Here is a 13,615-nt window from a genome sequence, read left to right as displayed (position 1 = left end):
TATGATTTTGATGTTCAATGCAAGACTGGAAATGACGTAGTGGATAGCAAAAGATAAACACGAACATAGGCGTTTGCGTCCTCGGATCGAATTGAAGCAGCACAAGGCTTGAAGGAAACGATAAAATTTGCTTAATATTATTATTGATTCAAAACTGTCAGACGCACATGGTTTAAAAAGTTGATGTCGGGTGCCAATTTTTTAAAAATTTTGTAATTCTTGCCCCTCTTCCACATCTCCATCCCTTCATCATAAGTCTTTTTCGAGCTCTTTCTATCTTACCTCTCCCAAACTCGCTCTCCATATATGGCTCTCAGTCACTCATCTTGCATTCACTCTATGGTCCCCAAAACAGGGTAAATGTGGATATAGATTTCTCTCATGGTAAAGCAAGTTACTTGAAATGAAGTTCTTATAACATGCACCCAAAGAATTCAAAGAAGGGAGAAGATAAAGATAACAAGATATTCATTCAAGCACAGGATCAAGATAACAACACGTCAACTGAAGATAGGATATGGGTCTTGTTGGCTTTATTCATAATAGCTTTCCCCCTCATTACGTGGGAAGCCCAACTCTTACCTTATTTACGCGGCCAAAAACTTCTTAGCTTTATCGATGATTGCTGTCCCCTTCCCTCTGTTTTCATTCCCCTACCTCCACTACTTCTGTTACCAATCCAGACTATGATCCAACTTATTCTGAGCACCTTTATTTCCAGAAGGCAAAAAGTCTTTTCGATAAACTAGTGGCCATACATCATCACAATACAGTTAAATATAATTAGGAAATTTTTTTGGGGACTTCCATATATATATGGACTTGAAATATGATCCCTCCAGTCAGAAGAAAAAAAAAAAGTAGTTTTGATGTTAGCATATGTGAAATTAAAGTGACATAATCAGCTCTATTAGCTGGTTCAACGAGTTATTGGAAGAACCACCATCTCTAGTGCAAAGTTCGACTCTCTCCTTCAAAATCTTGCCCCTTTTTCGCATCTCGTTTCCTTCTTCATCCACTAAAAGTTTTCTTACAACTCTCTCTATCTCACCTCTCTCCAACTTACCCTCCAATTCGAAGCCTACCCTCCATATATGGCTCACATACCTTGCATTCACTCTTTGGTCCCCGAAACATGGTATACATATCATTGGAACTCCTTCACAAATACTCTCAAGCGTTGAATTCCATCCACAATGGCTCAAAAATCCTCCCACTGCACGGTGCGCCAAAACTTCTTGTTGGGGTGCCCATTTCACAATATAACCCCTCTCGCCAATGCTTTCTTTGAAACCTTGGGGCAGTACTTCAATCCATTCTGCACCACGAATTGAGCCTGGTCGAACCACCCACAAGAAAGGTTGCTGGCTGTTTGCTAGCCCCCAAGCCATCTCAACAAGATCTTTGACGTCCATGAATGCTATGCTTCCTAAGCTTACATAAATGACTGAGTTACAACTTTGCTTATCAAGCCACGCCAAGCAGCTAATATCCTCTTCCAATAAGCTACTAGAGGAGGCCGAGGCAATCCTATGCATAGGGCCTATTGGGAAAATTGGAACTTGATATTGTTGTTGTATCTTCGCCAATGATGAATTTTCAAGGTAGTCAATTGTATTATGAATGATGGCCAAAGATGTTTTATTGCCAGAAACTTTACTCACTACTTGTAAAAAGGTTTCTAAATTTGTAAAAATGGAGAGAGGTAGATCCTTGAACCTGAGTGGATAAAGCTCCGGAGCCGGGTCATGTGTCTTAGATTCTGTAATCCAAAAAAGTTTTGAGTGTTAGTGAATTAGTTTCATGGGCTATGATCATTGAATAATAAGAAGATAATTTATGTGTACCATAAGGAGTGTGTTCTTTCTCTGGTCTCTCACTTACAATAGTAATTAAATATCAACTTTACATTTTTTTTTATTAGTTTTAAACCGGTGATTTAACTTTGTACCAGATTAGAAGCCATAAGTTTATACTCTAACCGGTTACCTCATTTTAAACTTTTGAAATAAAAAGTAATCTAAATATAATTACGACAAAGAGCTCCTTTATAGAGGGACCATGTATGTTATTTTTCTTTTTTATGTTGAATTTTTTTGTTTTTTTGAGTGAGTGTATATATATATACCTGGGAAGGGAATGTGGCCTTCTGCCTTTAGTTGGAAAAGGGCATTACGAGCAAGAAAACTGGAAACACTAATTGTGCGTAAGATGATGCTTGGAAGATTCATATCCTTTGCCGTTTCTTGAGTGAAGTACATGTAGTCGTCGTAGATAATGCAGGCGATTCCATCGTCGGAGCCATGTTGCCTCATCGCTTCAGTAGCCAAGCATTCTCGGAAACCAGCTTCGCAATTGGCGTTGAGCTGCAATAGAAAAGCTAATGTGTCGCCAGTTAAGATGTCGTAGTCAGGTGAGGTGTCTGGCAAGGGAACAAAGCTGAAATCTGGGTGGATTGAAGGGTCGGGGGAGTTGTATTGGGCGTGAAGGACGGTGATGGAGAAGCCATTGGAGTGGAGGATGCTACCCAACTGAAGCATTGGGTTTATGTGGCCTTGGAATGGAAATGGTACTAGCACCACCCGGACACGTCGACGTCTCTTTCCTTCCTCTTGCATCTCTCTCTCTCTCTCTCTCATACACAATACACAGAGTTTCGGTAAAACAGTTTTCTGAGTGGTATCAAACGGCGGTGCATATGCAATGACGAAGGTTCATAGTTGGAACAATTATTTGGTATCTTGCCAAATCAAAATATCACTTTTGAGTTTAGCAACCTGACATTTCAACAACCATACCTAATCTTGACATTTTAACTGCTTGATTAGATTGAGGCATCAACCGACTTAACTTTTACGACATACAAATGTTTTGATACTAAATTTGCCAATTCTAAAAACTTAGCACTTGTTATTGTTTAGAGTGAGTAGGAGGTCTTAGTAACTTGTCATTACTTATCGTAATAAGTAAACAAAAATAAATAGAGAAGAGTGAGAAATGATAAACTAGCATGATGAACTTCATTGTACAAATAATTAAATGAAAAATGTTTTGGATATTGTAATTTTTAAACAGACTGACGTGACACTCCATAATTAGAATCCACGCACATAATATAACTTAATGTATTTATCAATTTAAACAAATAAAATATTATGTTTAAAGCATCTTTGCCCCCCCCCCCCCACTTTTTTTTTTTTTTTTTTTTTTTTTTTTTTTTTTTTCGAGCTTTAAAGCATCTTTGCATTCTCTTTCTCTGATGCAAAGTTCACATCTCTCATTCAAATTCATTCCTCTCTTCTGCATCTCCTTCCTGTCTTCATCCTCCATAGGTCTTCTTACAGCTCTCTCTATCTCACCTCTCTCCAATGATCACTCTTCAATTCCAGGCCTACCTTCCATACATGACTCACATACCTTGCATTCACCCTTTGATCTCCGAAGCACGGTCTGCATATCATTGGAATTCCTTCACAAATACTCTCCAGTGTTGAATTCCATCCACAAGGGCTCAAAAACCCTCCCACTGCACCGTGTGCTAGAAATTTCTTTTGCGGTGCCCATTTCACAATGTAACCCCTCTTGCCAATATTTTCTTTAAAACCTTCGGGCAGTACTTCAATCCATTCTACACCATGAATTGAACTTGGCCGAACCACTCACAAGAAAGGTTGCTTGCTGTTTGCTAGCCCCCAAGCCATCTCAATAAGCTCTTTGACGTCCATGAATGCCACACTTCCTAAGCTTACATAAATGACTAAGTTACAACCTCGCTTATCAAGCCATGTCAAGCAGCTAGTATCCTCTTCCAATAAGCTACTAGAGGAGACCGATGCACTCTTATGCATAGGGCCTATTGGGAAGATCGGAACTTGACATTTCTGTTGGATCTTTGCCAATGATGGATTTTCAAGGTAGTCAATTGTATTATAAATGATGGCTGAAGATGTTTCATTGTCACAAGCTTTACTCAATAATTGTAAAAAGTTTTCTAATTTTTCAAAATTAGAAAGATCTTTGAACCTGAGTGGATAAAGCTCTTGGATTGGATCATGCAACCTAGATTCTGTAATCTAAAAAAGTTTTGAGTATTAATGGATTAGTTTCATGCGTTATGATCATTGTAAAGTAAGAACATAATTTATGTATAACATAAGGACTGTGTATATATACACCTGGTAGGGGAAGGTGGCTTTCTGCCTTTAGTTTGAAAAGGGCATCACGAGCAAAAAAATTGGAAGCACTAGCTGTGCGCAAGACGATGCTTGGAATCTTCAGATCCTTTGCCGTTTCTTGAGAGAAGTACATGAACTCCTCGTGGATAATGCAGACGATTCTATCATCGGAGCCGAGTTGCCTCATCACTTGAGCCAATCATTCTGGGAAACGAGGTTTAAATTTGGCATTAAGCTCCAATACGAAGCCTACTCCGTCGCCAGCTAAGATGTTGGGTTGGATGAGGAATCTGGCAAGGGAATAAAGCTGAAATCTGGGTGGCTTGAAGGGTTTGGAGAGTTGAATTGGGCGTGAACTACAGTGATGGAAAAGCCATTGGAGTGGAGGATGCTGCCCAACTGAAGCATTGGGTTTATGTGGCCTTGAAAAGGGCATGGTACCAACGCCACCCGCCGGAGACATCTCTTTCCTTGCTTTTCCATCCCTCTCTCTCTCTCTTTCTCTCTTAGATCTCTCTCTTCTCTCTTTGCAATGACGAGGGTTTAGAGTTGAAGTAATCACATAAGTTACATAACATTAATGTATTGATGCCACGGCTCAAAGCAGGCCAACTTTTGGCTTTTGTTTGATCGCCATTTCCTGGTGGGATGTGTTTGGAGCTCGAAGCAGATATAGTGACCCTGGTGGTTTCGATCGGTTGTCATTAATTATAACCAAGATTTGGATGCTTGCCGTTTGGAAATCGAGGCTATCTTGGCTGGTTGTGTTTGTTTTTTTTGAATGGAAGTTTTGAAATATTATTCAGCTCATGATGAGCAAATCAGTTAGAGGAGAGTAATTCCTCCTTCCTGACAATACCATCTATACAAGATGGAATATGATGCCACCAAACAAAATCAGTGACATGGTTACAAGCCTTCTTTGCTAACCCATGGGCAGCAGAATTGGCCTCCTCCCCACATGTTGGAACCTAGAAGAGCCTAAAGAACACAGCCATTTTAACATCTTCTACAAAGTGCCCGAAGGGGCTATCACACGGTATTGAGGCATTCACAGTGTTCACAATCTGCAAAGCATCCCCTTCAAAAATGATATCCATAGAGCCTAACTCTTTTCCAACCATCACGGCATGGAGGGCTGCCATTGCTTTAGCAACCGCCGGCGTCACTGACATCGTCTTCTTTATATCACACGCCACAATAAAACGCCCCTTATCATCTCTTGCAATTAAACCCAATCCCACTACACGAGTTTGTTTATTTAAAGCCGCATCCCAGTTTACCTTGGTCATATTCAAAGGCGGAGGTTTCCAAAGTTCTGGAATTTTTTCACGGGTCTGCCTATCCACGCCATCCTGCCCATCATTAATCCGTTGGAAATCATCCAACGCTGTCCTTGCTTCATGTAACACCTGAGAAGGATGGGTGAATAAGCCCCCATGCACCACGTACGTCGTTACGATGTAACCAGATTCTCCTAGCCGTCACGACAAACAACTCAACCTCCTTTGTATCACACCGGGATAGGACAGTAGCAAACAGCTGATAGAAATCTAGTCCCATACACGGGCTTTTTTGTAAAGTGATTGGACTACCACTCCACATGTCAGTGGCCGAAGGACAATCCCATAAAAGATGAGCAATTGTTTCTTCCTCTCTGAGACAAATCGGACATAGAGCATTATCCACCACCCTTCTCCGAAACAAATTGGCTTTTGTTGGCATCAAATTGTTACAGGCTCTCCACAAGAACATCTTAACAGTATTTGAAACCCGAAGGTTCCAGCAAGCCTTCCACACGTCATGTCCAGTGGTCATGGTTGAAGCCCCACCCTTCTGCATCTCTTGTCTCTCCACCTCCATATGGTAAGCACTTTTGACTGAAAAGACCCCATTCGCAGTGGACCTCCATATTAGATGATCCGGGGGTTGAAGAGGGTTGAGAGGTATATTCTTAATCAAAGTTGCCTCATCCTCTAAGAAAGTTCTGTCAATTAGTGGTCCATTCCAACCCTTAGATTTAGGATCAATGAAATCAGCAACCTGTGTTTCTTCAGCGTACTGACCACGATAAGATTGCACCTTGAAGGAGATTGGTTGTGGGATCCAATTATTCCTCCACACTTTAATGTCCTTTCCATTTCCTACTCTTCCAAATGGTCCCTCGTTTTATTATTACCTGGGCTGTTAGCATACTTTTCCAAGTTAAAGAAGGACGCTTTCCCACTTGGGCCTCCAAAATGGTATTGTTTGGAAAATATTTTGCTTTAAGAATTTGGGCCACCAAAGAATCTGGCGTTTTGAGGAGTCTCGATATTTGCTTGGCTAGCAAGGCTTCATTAAAAATAACCAAATCCCGAAAATCCAAACCTCATTTTTCCTTAGAAATTTCCACCCGTTCCCAACTCATCCAATGTATCTTTGACTTATTTTCTTTATATCCCCACCAAAACCTATGCATGACTTTGTTAATCTACTTAAAAAGTGTGATAAGGAGAAAGAAAACACTCATATAATAAGTTATGATAGCTTGGATAACAGCTTTTAGTAATATCTTCTCCGATTTCATACAGATTAATGTAGTGTGTTTTAAGTAATTTTTTGGTTTTTTGTTTTTTTTTTTTTTGTTTTGTTTTGTTTTTAAAGTGGCTAATATGAGAAGATATTTAAAACACCTTATATAGTCAAGATGAAACGGGTGTGAATAGTATCATTGTATCATTTAGGATCCAAAACATATGTTTGTCTTTTTCTAAAACCAACAATAAAATACTTAAAAAAGAGAAAAGAGAAAAGGAAAACGACAGAAACAGAACCATGTCATTTAGCCCATTGGATCGTTGGGCTAAAGCCCACGCACACTTCGCGAAAGCGCTAGAAAGAATCCGGTAAAAACCTACGCCGAGTACGTGAAAAGTGCTTTTCGCACACTGAAATCCCAAACCGAACTCTCAAATTCTGTGGTCAATTTGGCAAAGATGTCGATCGTCCCAAACAATGAGCGAGAGCGCAGTGTCTCCAATCCCTCCTCCAGAGACCTGTGGGACGTCTTCCGGAGCTTCAGAGAGAACCACCTTCAGGACCCATTCAGCGATTTACCTTTCGCTTCTACACTCTCCACGCTCTTCCCTCACTCCCCGTTCGGGAGCTCGGTGAACACCAGGCTCGACTGGAGGGAGACCCCGAGAGCCCACGTGCTGAAGGCTTCTCTTCCGGGGTTCGTGGACGAGGACGTGTTGGTGGAGCTCCAAGACGACCGAGTGCTCCAGGTGAGCGTCGAGAGTAGCAAGTTCGTGAGCAGGTTCAAGGTCCCTGACGATGCGATGCTCGACCAGTTGAAGGCCTCGATGCACAATGGGGTTCTCACTGTGACTATTCCGAAAGCGGAGGCGAGCAGGCCAACCGTTCGGACCATCGAGATCTCTGGCTAAATATGTGATCTTCCTTTGCCCTGTCTGTCACTATGTTTATATGTTGTGTGTGTGTGGGTTGTTGAAGGTTATCGTGAGCTCCTCTGAGTTTGTTATGAAGGTGTTTGATAAAATGCGTCTAAAGTTTGTGATGTTTGTGTCGGTTCTTGTGATGTTGACCTTTGCTTAGTGTGTCTTAAATGGTTGTTGGGTTCTAGAAGAAAATACACTATGTTCTTAACAACAATTGCTCTGTTTTCCAACTTCTAATATGTTATTGCCACGCATAGTGTATATATCAAATGGTTCTTAAAGTAATACTGTGAAATGCGTTTATTTTCTTGATAATAAGTATCTCATTCGTATGTAATATCCAATGCTATTATTTCTTTAAGAGAGAGCTAAGAAATATACTAATTGTAACTTTCTGATTAAGCAGTCAGTATAAAGATGAATAGATGAATAACCCATTGAGTAAATTATAAAGAACTTTCGAGTGCTAAATTTTACAATGGTTATTTACTAGGTAAGATTGAGTTTTATAAGTGATTTAGAAAGTTCAAAATTGACTAGTTTTGTTAGAGTGATAACACAACACTTTCCCTAGGTCGTTATAATTTGAGTGACAGGATTTACTCTACCAACTCATTTAACGAATCGTAAGAAGAACCACCTTCCCTTGTAGAAGTATCAATCTTTTCCTTCAAATCCATTGTGCCTCATCTCCTCCCCTTCTTTTTCCAACATAAGTCTTCTTACAGCTCTCTCTATCTCCCCTCTTTCCAAATGATTTTCCCATCCCTGTCCTATTCTCCATACTTGGGTCAAGTATCTTGCATGAGCCCTCTGGTTTACAAATTATGGTGAGGAGCACTCTGTCATCTTCTATCTCAACCTTCACCTCCTCCTTTAGCCCTGGAAGATGGGCCTTGAACATGTTGGCTTTTGGGGCCTTCTTCTAGTTGATTTTGGAATCACAAACGCAGAATCGAAAAGAGGGAAGGGAAAATCCTTGAAGGGGTCGAAGACGCTACTTCGTCGACCAATCTCTTTCCTTGGTATGATCGACATTGTAATGTCACTATGATTTTGATGTTCAATGCAAGACTGGAAATGACGTAGTGGATAGCAAAAGATAAACATGAACATAGGCGTTTGCGTCCTCGGATCGAATTGAACAGCAGCACAAGGCTTGAAGGAAACGATAAAATTTGCTTAATATTATTTTTGATTCAAAACTGTCAGAAGCACATGGCTTAAAAAGTTGATGTCGGGTGCCAATTTTTTTAAAATTTTGTAATTCTTGCCCCTCTTCCACATCTCCATCCCTTCACCATAAGTCTTTTTCGAGCTCTTTCTATCTTACCTCTCTCAAACTCGCCCTCCATATATGGCTCTCACTCACTCATCTTGCATTCACTCTATGGTCCCCAAAACAGGGTAAATGGGGATATAGATTTCTCTCATGGTAAAGCAAGTTACTTGAAATGAAGTTCTTATAACATGCACCCAAAGAATTCAAAGAAGGGAGAAGATAAAGATAACAAGATATTCATTCAAGCACAGGATCAAGATAACAACACGTCAACTGAAGATAGGATATGGGTCTTGTTGGCTTTATTCATAATAGCTTTCCCCCTCATTACGTGCGAAGCCCAACTCTTACCTTATTTACGCGGCCAAAAACTTCTTAGCTTTATTGATGATTGCTTTCCCCTTGCCTCTGTTTTCATTCCCCTACCTCCACTACTTCTGTTACCAATCCAGACTATGATCCAACTTATTCTGAGCACCTTTATTTCCAGAAGGCAAAAAGTCTTTTCGATAAACTAGTGGCCATACATCATCACAATACAGGTAAATATAATTAGGAAATTTTTTTGGGGACTTCCATATATGGACTTGAAATATAATCCCTCCAATCAGAAGAAAAAAAAAAGTAGTTTTGATGTTAGCATATGTGAAATTAAAATGACATAATCAGCTCTATTAGCTTGTTCAAGGAGTTATTGGAAGAACCACCATCTCTAGTGCAAAGTTCGACTCTCTCCTTCAAAATCTTTCCCCTTTTTCGCATCTCGTTTCCTTCTTCATCCACTATAAGTCTTCTTACAACTCTCTCTATCTCACCTCTCTCCAACTTACCCTCCAATTCCAAGCCTACCCTCCATATATGGCTCACATACCTTGCATTCACTCTTTGGTCCCCGAAACATGGTATACATATCATTGGAACTCCTTCACAAATACTCTCGAGTGTTGAATTCCATCCACAATGGCTCAAAAATCCTCCCACTGCACCGTGAGCCAAAACTTCCTGTTGGGGTGCCCATTTCACAATGTAACCCCTCTCGCCAATGCTTTCTTTGAAACCTTGGGGCAGTACTTCAATCCATTCTGCACCACGAATTGAGCCTGGTCGAACCACCCACAAGAAAGGTTGCTGGCTGTTTGCTAGCCCCCAAGCCATCTCAACAAGATCTTTGACGTCCATGAATGCTATGCTTCCTAAGCTTACATAAATGACTGAGTTACAACTTTGCTTATCAAGCCACGCCAAGCAGCTAATATCCTCTTCCAATAAGCTACTAGAGGAGGCCGAGGCAATCCTATGCATAGGGCCTATTGGGAAAATTGGAACTTGATATTGTTGTCGAATCTTTGCCAATGATGAATTTTCAAGGCAGTCAATTGTATTATGAATGATGGCCAAAGATGTTTTATTGTCAGAAACTATACTCACTACTTGTAAAAAGTTCTCTAAATTTGTAAAAATGGAGAGAGGTAGATCCTTGAACCTGAGTGGATAAAGCTCTGGAGCTGGATCATGTGTCTTAGATTCTGTAATCCAGAAAAGTTTGAATGTTAGTGAATTAGTTTCATGGGCTATGATCATTCAATAATAAGAAGATAATTTATGTGTACCATAAGGAGTGTGTTCTTTCTCTTGTCTCTCACTTACAATAGTAATTAAATATCAACTTTACATTTTTTTTATTAGTTTTAAACCGGTGATTTAACTTTGTACCAGATTAGAAGCCATAAGTTTATACTCTAACCCTATAGGTTACCTCATTTTAAACTAATGAAATAAAAAGTAATCTAAATATAATTACGACAAAGAGCTCCTTTATAGAGGGACCATGTATGTTATTTTTCTTTTTTATGTTGAATTTTTTTGTTTTTTTTGAGTGAGTATATATATATATACCTGGGAAGGGAATGTGGCCTTCTGCCTTTAGTTGGAAAAGGGCATTACGAGCAAGAAAACTGGAAACACTAATTGTGCGTAAGATGATGCTTGGAAGATTCATATCCTTTGCCGTTTCTTGAGTGAAGTACATGTAATCGTCGTAGATAATGCAGGCGATTCCATCGTCGGAGCCCTGTTGCCTCATCGCTTCAGCAGCCAAGCATTCTCGGAAACCAGCTTTGCATTTGGCATTAAGCTCCAATACAAAAGCTACTAAATCGCCAGTTGAGATGTGGTCGGATGAGGTATCTGGCAAGGGAATAAAGCTGAAATCTGGGTGGGTTGAAGGGTTTGGGGAGTTGTATTGGGCGTGAACGACAGTAATGGAGAAGCCATTGGAGTAGAGGATTCTGCCCAACTGAAGCATTGGGTTTATGTGGCCTTGGAAGGGACATGGTACTAGCACCACCCGCCGGAGGCGTCTCTTGCCTTGCTTTTCCATTTTCTTCCTCCTCTCTCTCTTTCTCTCTCTCTCATATACACACCCACAGAGTTTGCACCTTGAAATTTACAAAAAGAATCAAAGACACATGCCTTGCGTATGCAATGACGACTGAAGCTTTGTAGGTGTGGGGTAATTATAATTTATAACCAAGACTTGGAAATTGAGGCAATCTTGGCTGGTTGTGCTATTTAAAAGTGGATAGCGACATCTCACAATTGGGGGCTTAAATGTAGGTGTGGGTTTATTCATTTATTTTTTTTGAGTGTAGGTGTCTTGTGGGGGGTTTATTCATTAAGATTTAAGACTTTTCTTTTTCCACTCGGCCACTTGGAGTATTCATATTTGGCTTAGTAAATGTTTAGCTAAATTTAATTAAATAATAATAATTTTTTAATTACTAATTTTTTTAAAGCACTTCGTTCAACATTTTAGCTATTCATTTTTATTATTCTATTTAAATATTATTTTTTCAACAATCAAATTTTTGAAACCTTTTCATTTACTAACGATTATATTTTGCAAAATTTGTCTTTTTTTAACGGTCATATTTTTTAAAATTTGTATTTCCCAAAAGTCATATTTTTAAATATGAGTTTTGGATTTTCCCAAGGGTCGTATTTTGCTAACAATCCACATTCCCTTCCAATGATGAATTTTTAAGACAATCAATTGTATTATTAATGATAGTAGAAGATGTTCTAATGTTGACAGCTTTACTCACTAGTTGTAAAGAGTTTTCTAATTTTTCCAAAATAGAGTGAGGTAGATCCTTGTAGATAAAGCTCAGAGACTGGATCCTACAACATATATTCTGTAATCCAAAAAAAAAAAAAATTCAAGTTATTATTTTGATGGGCTATGATCATTTAACACTAATAAGATAATTTATGTTCTTCCTCCTTAAAAGTAAAACCATTCAAAGGGTCCCAACTGAACCCTAAACCTAAACCTAAACCTTATAGCATACTATGTTTTGATATTAATTTGCAAATACTCAAAACCTAACACTTCTTATTGTTCATAACGAATAGGAGGTCTGAATTAATTATTTGTTATTACTTCTCATAATAAATAAACAAAAATAAATCGATACTCTTTTTAGAAGAACGAGGAATGATAAACTAGAATGACAAACTTCAAGGTACAAATAATTAAATGTAAAATGTTTGGAGTATTATAAATATTAATGTAGAAACTAATGTCGCCGTCAATATTTAGAACCTACACACAAAATATAACTTATTGCATGCATCAATCTAAAGAAAGAAAAAATAGTTTTGATTAAAGCATCTTTGCCTCCTTCTTACATCAAGGTGTCTTTGCAATTAAAATGACATGATCATGTCTATTAGCTGTTTCAAGGAATTGTTGGAAGAACCACCTTCTCTTATGCAAAATTTAAATCTCTCCTTCAAATTCTTTCCCTTCTACTACATCTCCTTCCCATCTTCAACCACCAAAAGTCTTCTTACAGCTCTCTCTGTCTCACCTCTCTCTAACTTACTCTCCAATTCTAGGCCTACCATCTACACATGACTCATATACCTTGCATTCACTCTTTGGTCGCTGAAACATGGTTTGCATATTATTGGAACTCCTTCACAAATACTCTCCAGTGTTGAATTCCATCCACAATGGCTCAAAAACCCTCATACTGCACCGTGCGCCAAAACTTCATTTCGGGGTGCCCATTTCACAATGTAGCCCATCTTGCCAATGTTTTCTTTGAAACCTTTGGGTAGTCGGTCGGCCACCACCATATTGGCGGAATAGGGGTGGTCGAAACCACCCCCAGGCCCTTGGGGGTGGTCTGGCCACCCCCAAAACCCTTTTTTTTTTTTTTTTTTTTTTTTTTTTCTTTTATTCTTTGGGGTGGCTGCACCACCCCTTGGCCATGGGGGTGGTCTGGCCCACCCCAGACGACCATGGGGCCACCCTCTTGGTTGTAATGGGTGGTCCCCACCCCATTTTGGCCAAGGAGCCACCCCTTTGAATTTCCTTTTTCCTTTTCATTTAATTTTATTAGTTTTTTAATATTTTTATTTTTCTTTAAAAAAATTAATTTTTTATTGTCCAAAGGGGGTCATTTTGAACTACCACACTGCGATAGTTTTGAGCTACCGCACGTAACCCTTGTCCTATATTTTTTGTACATGCTGACATGGCGCGCAGCATATAATTAGAATCTACACGCATAATATAACTTAATGCATCCATCAATTAATCTAAAAAAAGAAAAAAAGAAAAAGTTTTGAACAAAGCATCTTTGAATTATTTTTTCTTTCTCAAAAAAAAAAAAAAAAAAAAACTATTTTTTCTTAGTTTTAAGCAA

At 39.2% G+C, this 13,615-nt stretch overlaps 3 protein-coding genes and 1 pseudogene across 3 annotated transcripts; 1 reads left to right on the top strand and 3 right to left on the bottom strand.

The window, feature by feature from the left end:
- Positions 1–881: 881 nt before the first annotated feature.
- Positions 882–2,561, bottom strand: LOC132164568 (UDP-glycosyltransferase 76E2-like). The gene is made up of 2 exons (XM_059575101.1): positions 2,129–2,561; positions 882–1,762 (listed from the first exon to the last, which is right to left on the bottom strand). The coding sequence occupies exons 1-2, from the start codon at positions 2,538–2,540 to the stop codon at positions 888–890; spliced, it is 1,287 nt and encodes a 428-aa protein (XP_059431084.1). The 5' UTR covers positions 2,541–2,561; the 3' UTR covers positions 882–887.
- A 208-nt stretch (positions 2,562–2,769) lies between these two features.
- On the bottom strand, positions 2,770–4,658 carry LOC132163111 (UDP-glycosyltransferase 76E1-like; annotated as a pseudogene).
- A 2,409-nt stretch (positions 4,659–7,067) lies between these two features.
- On the top strand, positions 7,068–7,881 carry LOC132163420 (18.2 kDa class I heat shock protein-like). The gene has a single exon (XM_059573701.1). The coding sequence runs from the start codon at positions 7,154–7,156 to the stop codon at positions 7,604–7,606; it is 453 nt and encodes a 150-aa protein (XP_059429684.1). The 5' UTR covers positions 7,068–7,153; the 3' UTR covers positions 7,607–7,881.
- Positions 7,882–7,959: 78 nt separating this feature from the next.
- On the bottom strand, positions 7,960–11,226 carry LOC132163419 (UDP-glycosyltransferase 76E2-like; the record flags this gene model as incomplete). The annotated part of the gene is given in 2 exon segments (XM_059573700.1): positions 7,960–10,426; positions 10,797–11,226. Coding segments are annotated over 2 exon segments (1,305 nt in total), but the record flags the coding sequence as incomplete, so codon positions are not given.
- Positions 11,227–13,615: the final 2,389 nt, after the last annotated feature.

This window comes from Corylus avellana, chromosome ca10, assembly GCF_901000735.1.
Source record: "Corylus avellana chromosome ca10, CavTom2PMs-1.0".
Classification (NCBI taxonomy): domain Eukaryota; kingdom Viridiplantae; phylum Streptophyta; class Magnoliopsida; order Fagales; family Betulaceae; genus Corylus; species Corylus avellana.
Note: the sequence above shows the minus strand (reverse complement) of the source record. Positions and strands in the feature narration are given on the sequence as shown.

Excerpts from the sequence above, each read along its gene's own strand:
- LOC132164568 (XM_059575101.1), bottom strand. The coding sequence starts at position 2,540 with ATGCTTCAGTTGGGTAGCATCCTCCACTCCAATGGCTTCTCCATCACC. Across the intron at positions 1,763-2,128 it reads AGGCCACATTCCCTTCCCAG|AATCTAAGACACATGACCCG; the intron begins GTATATATATAT and ends TTTGGATTACAG.
- LOC132163420 (XM_059573701.1), top strand. The coding sequence starts at position 7,154 with ATGTCGATCGTCCCAAACAATGAGCGAGAGCGCAGTGTCTCCAATCCC.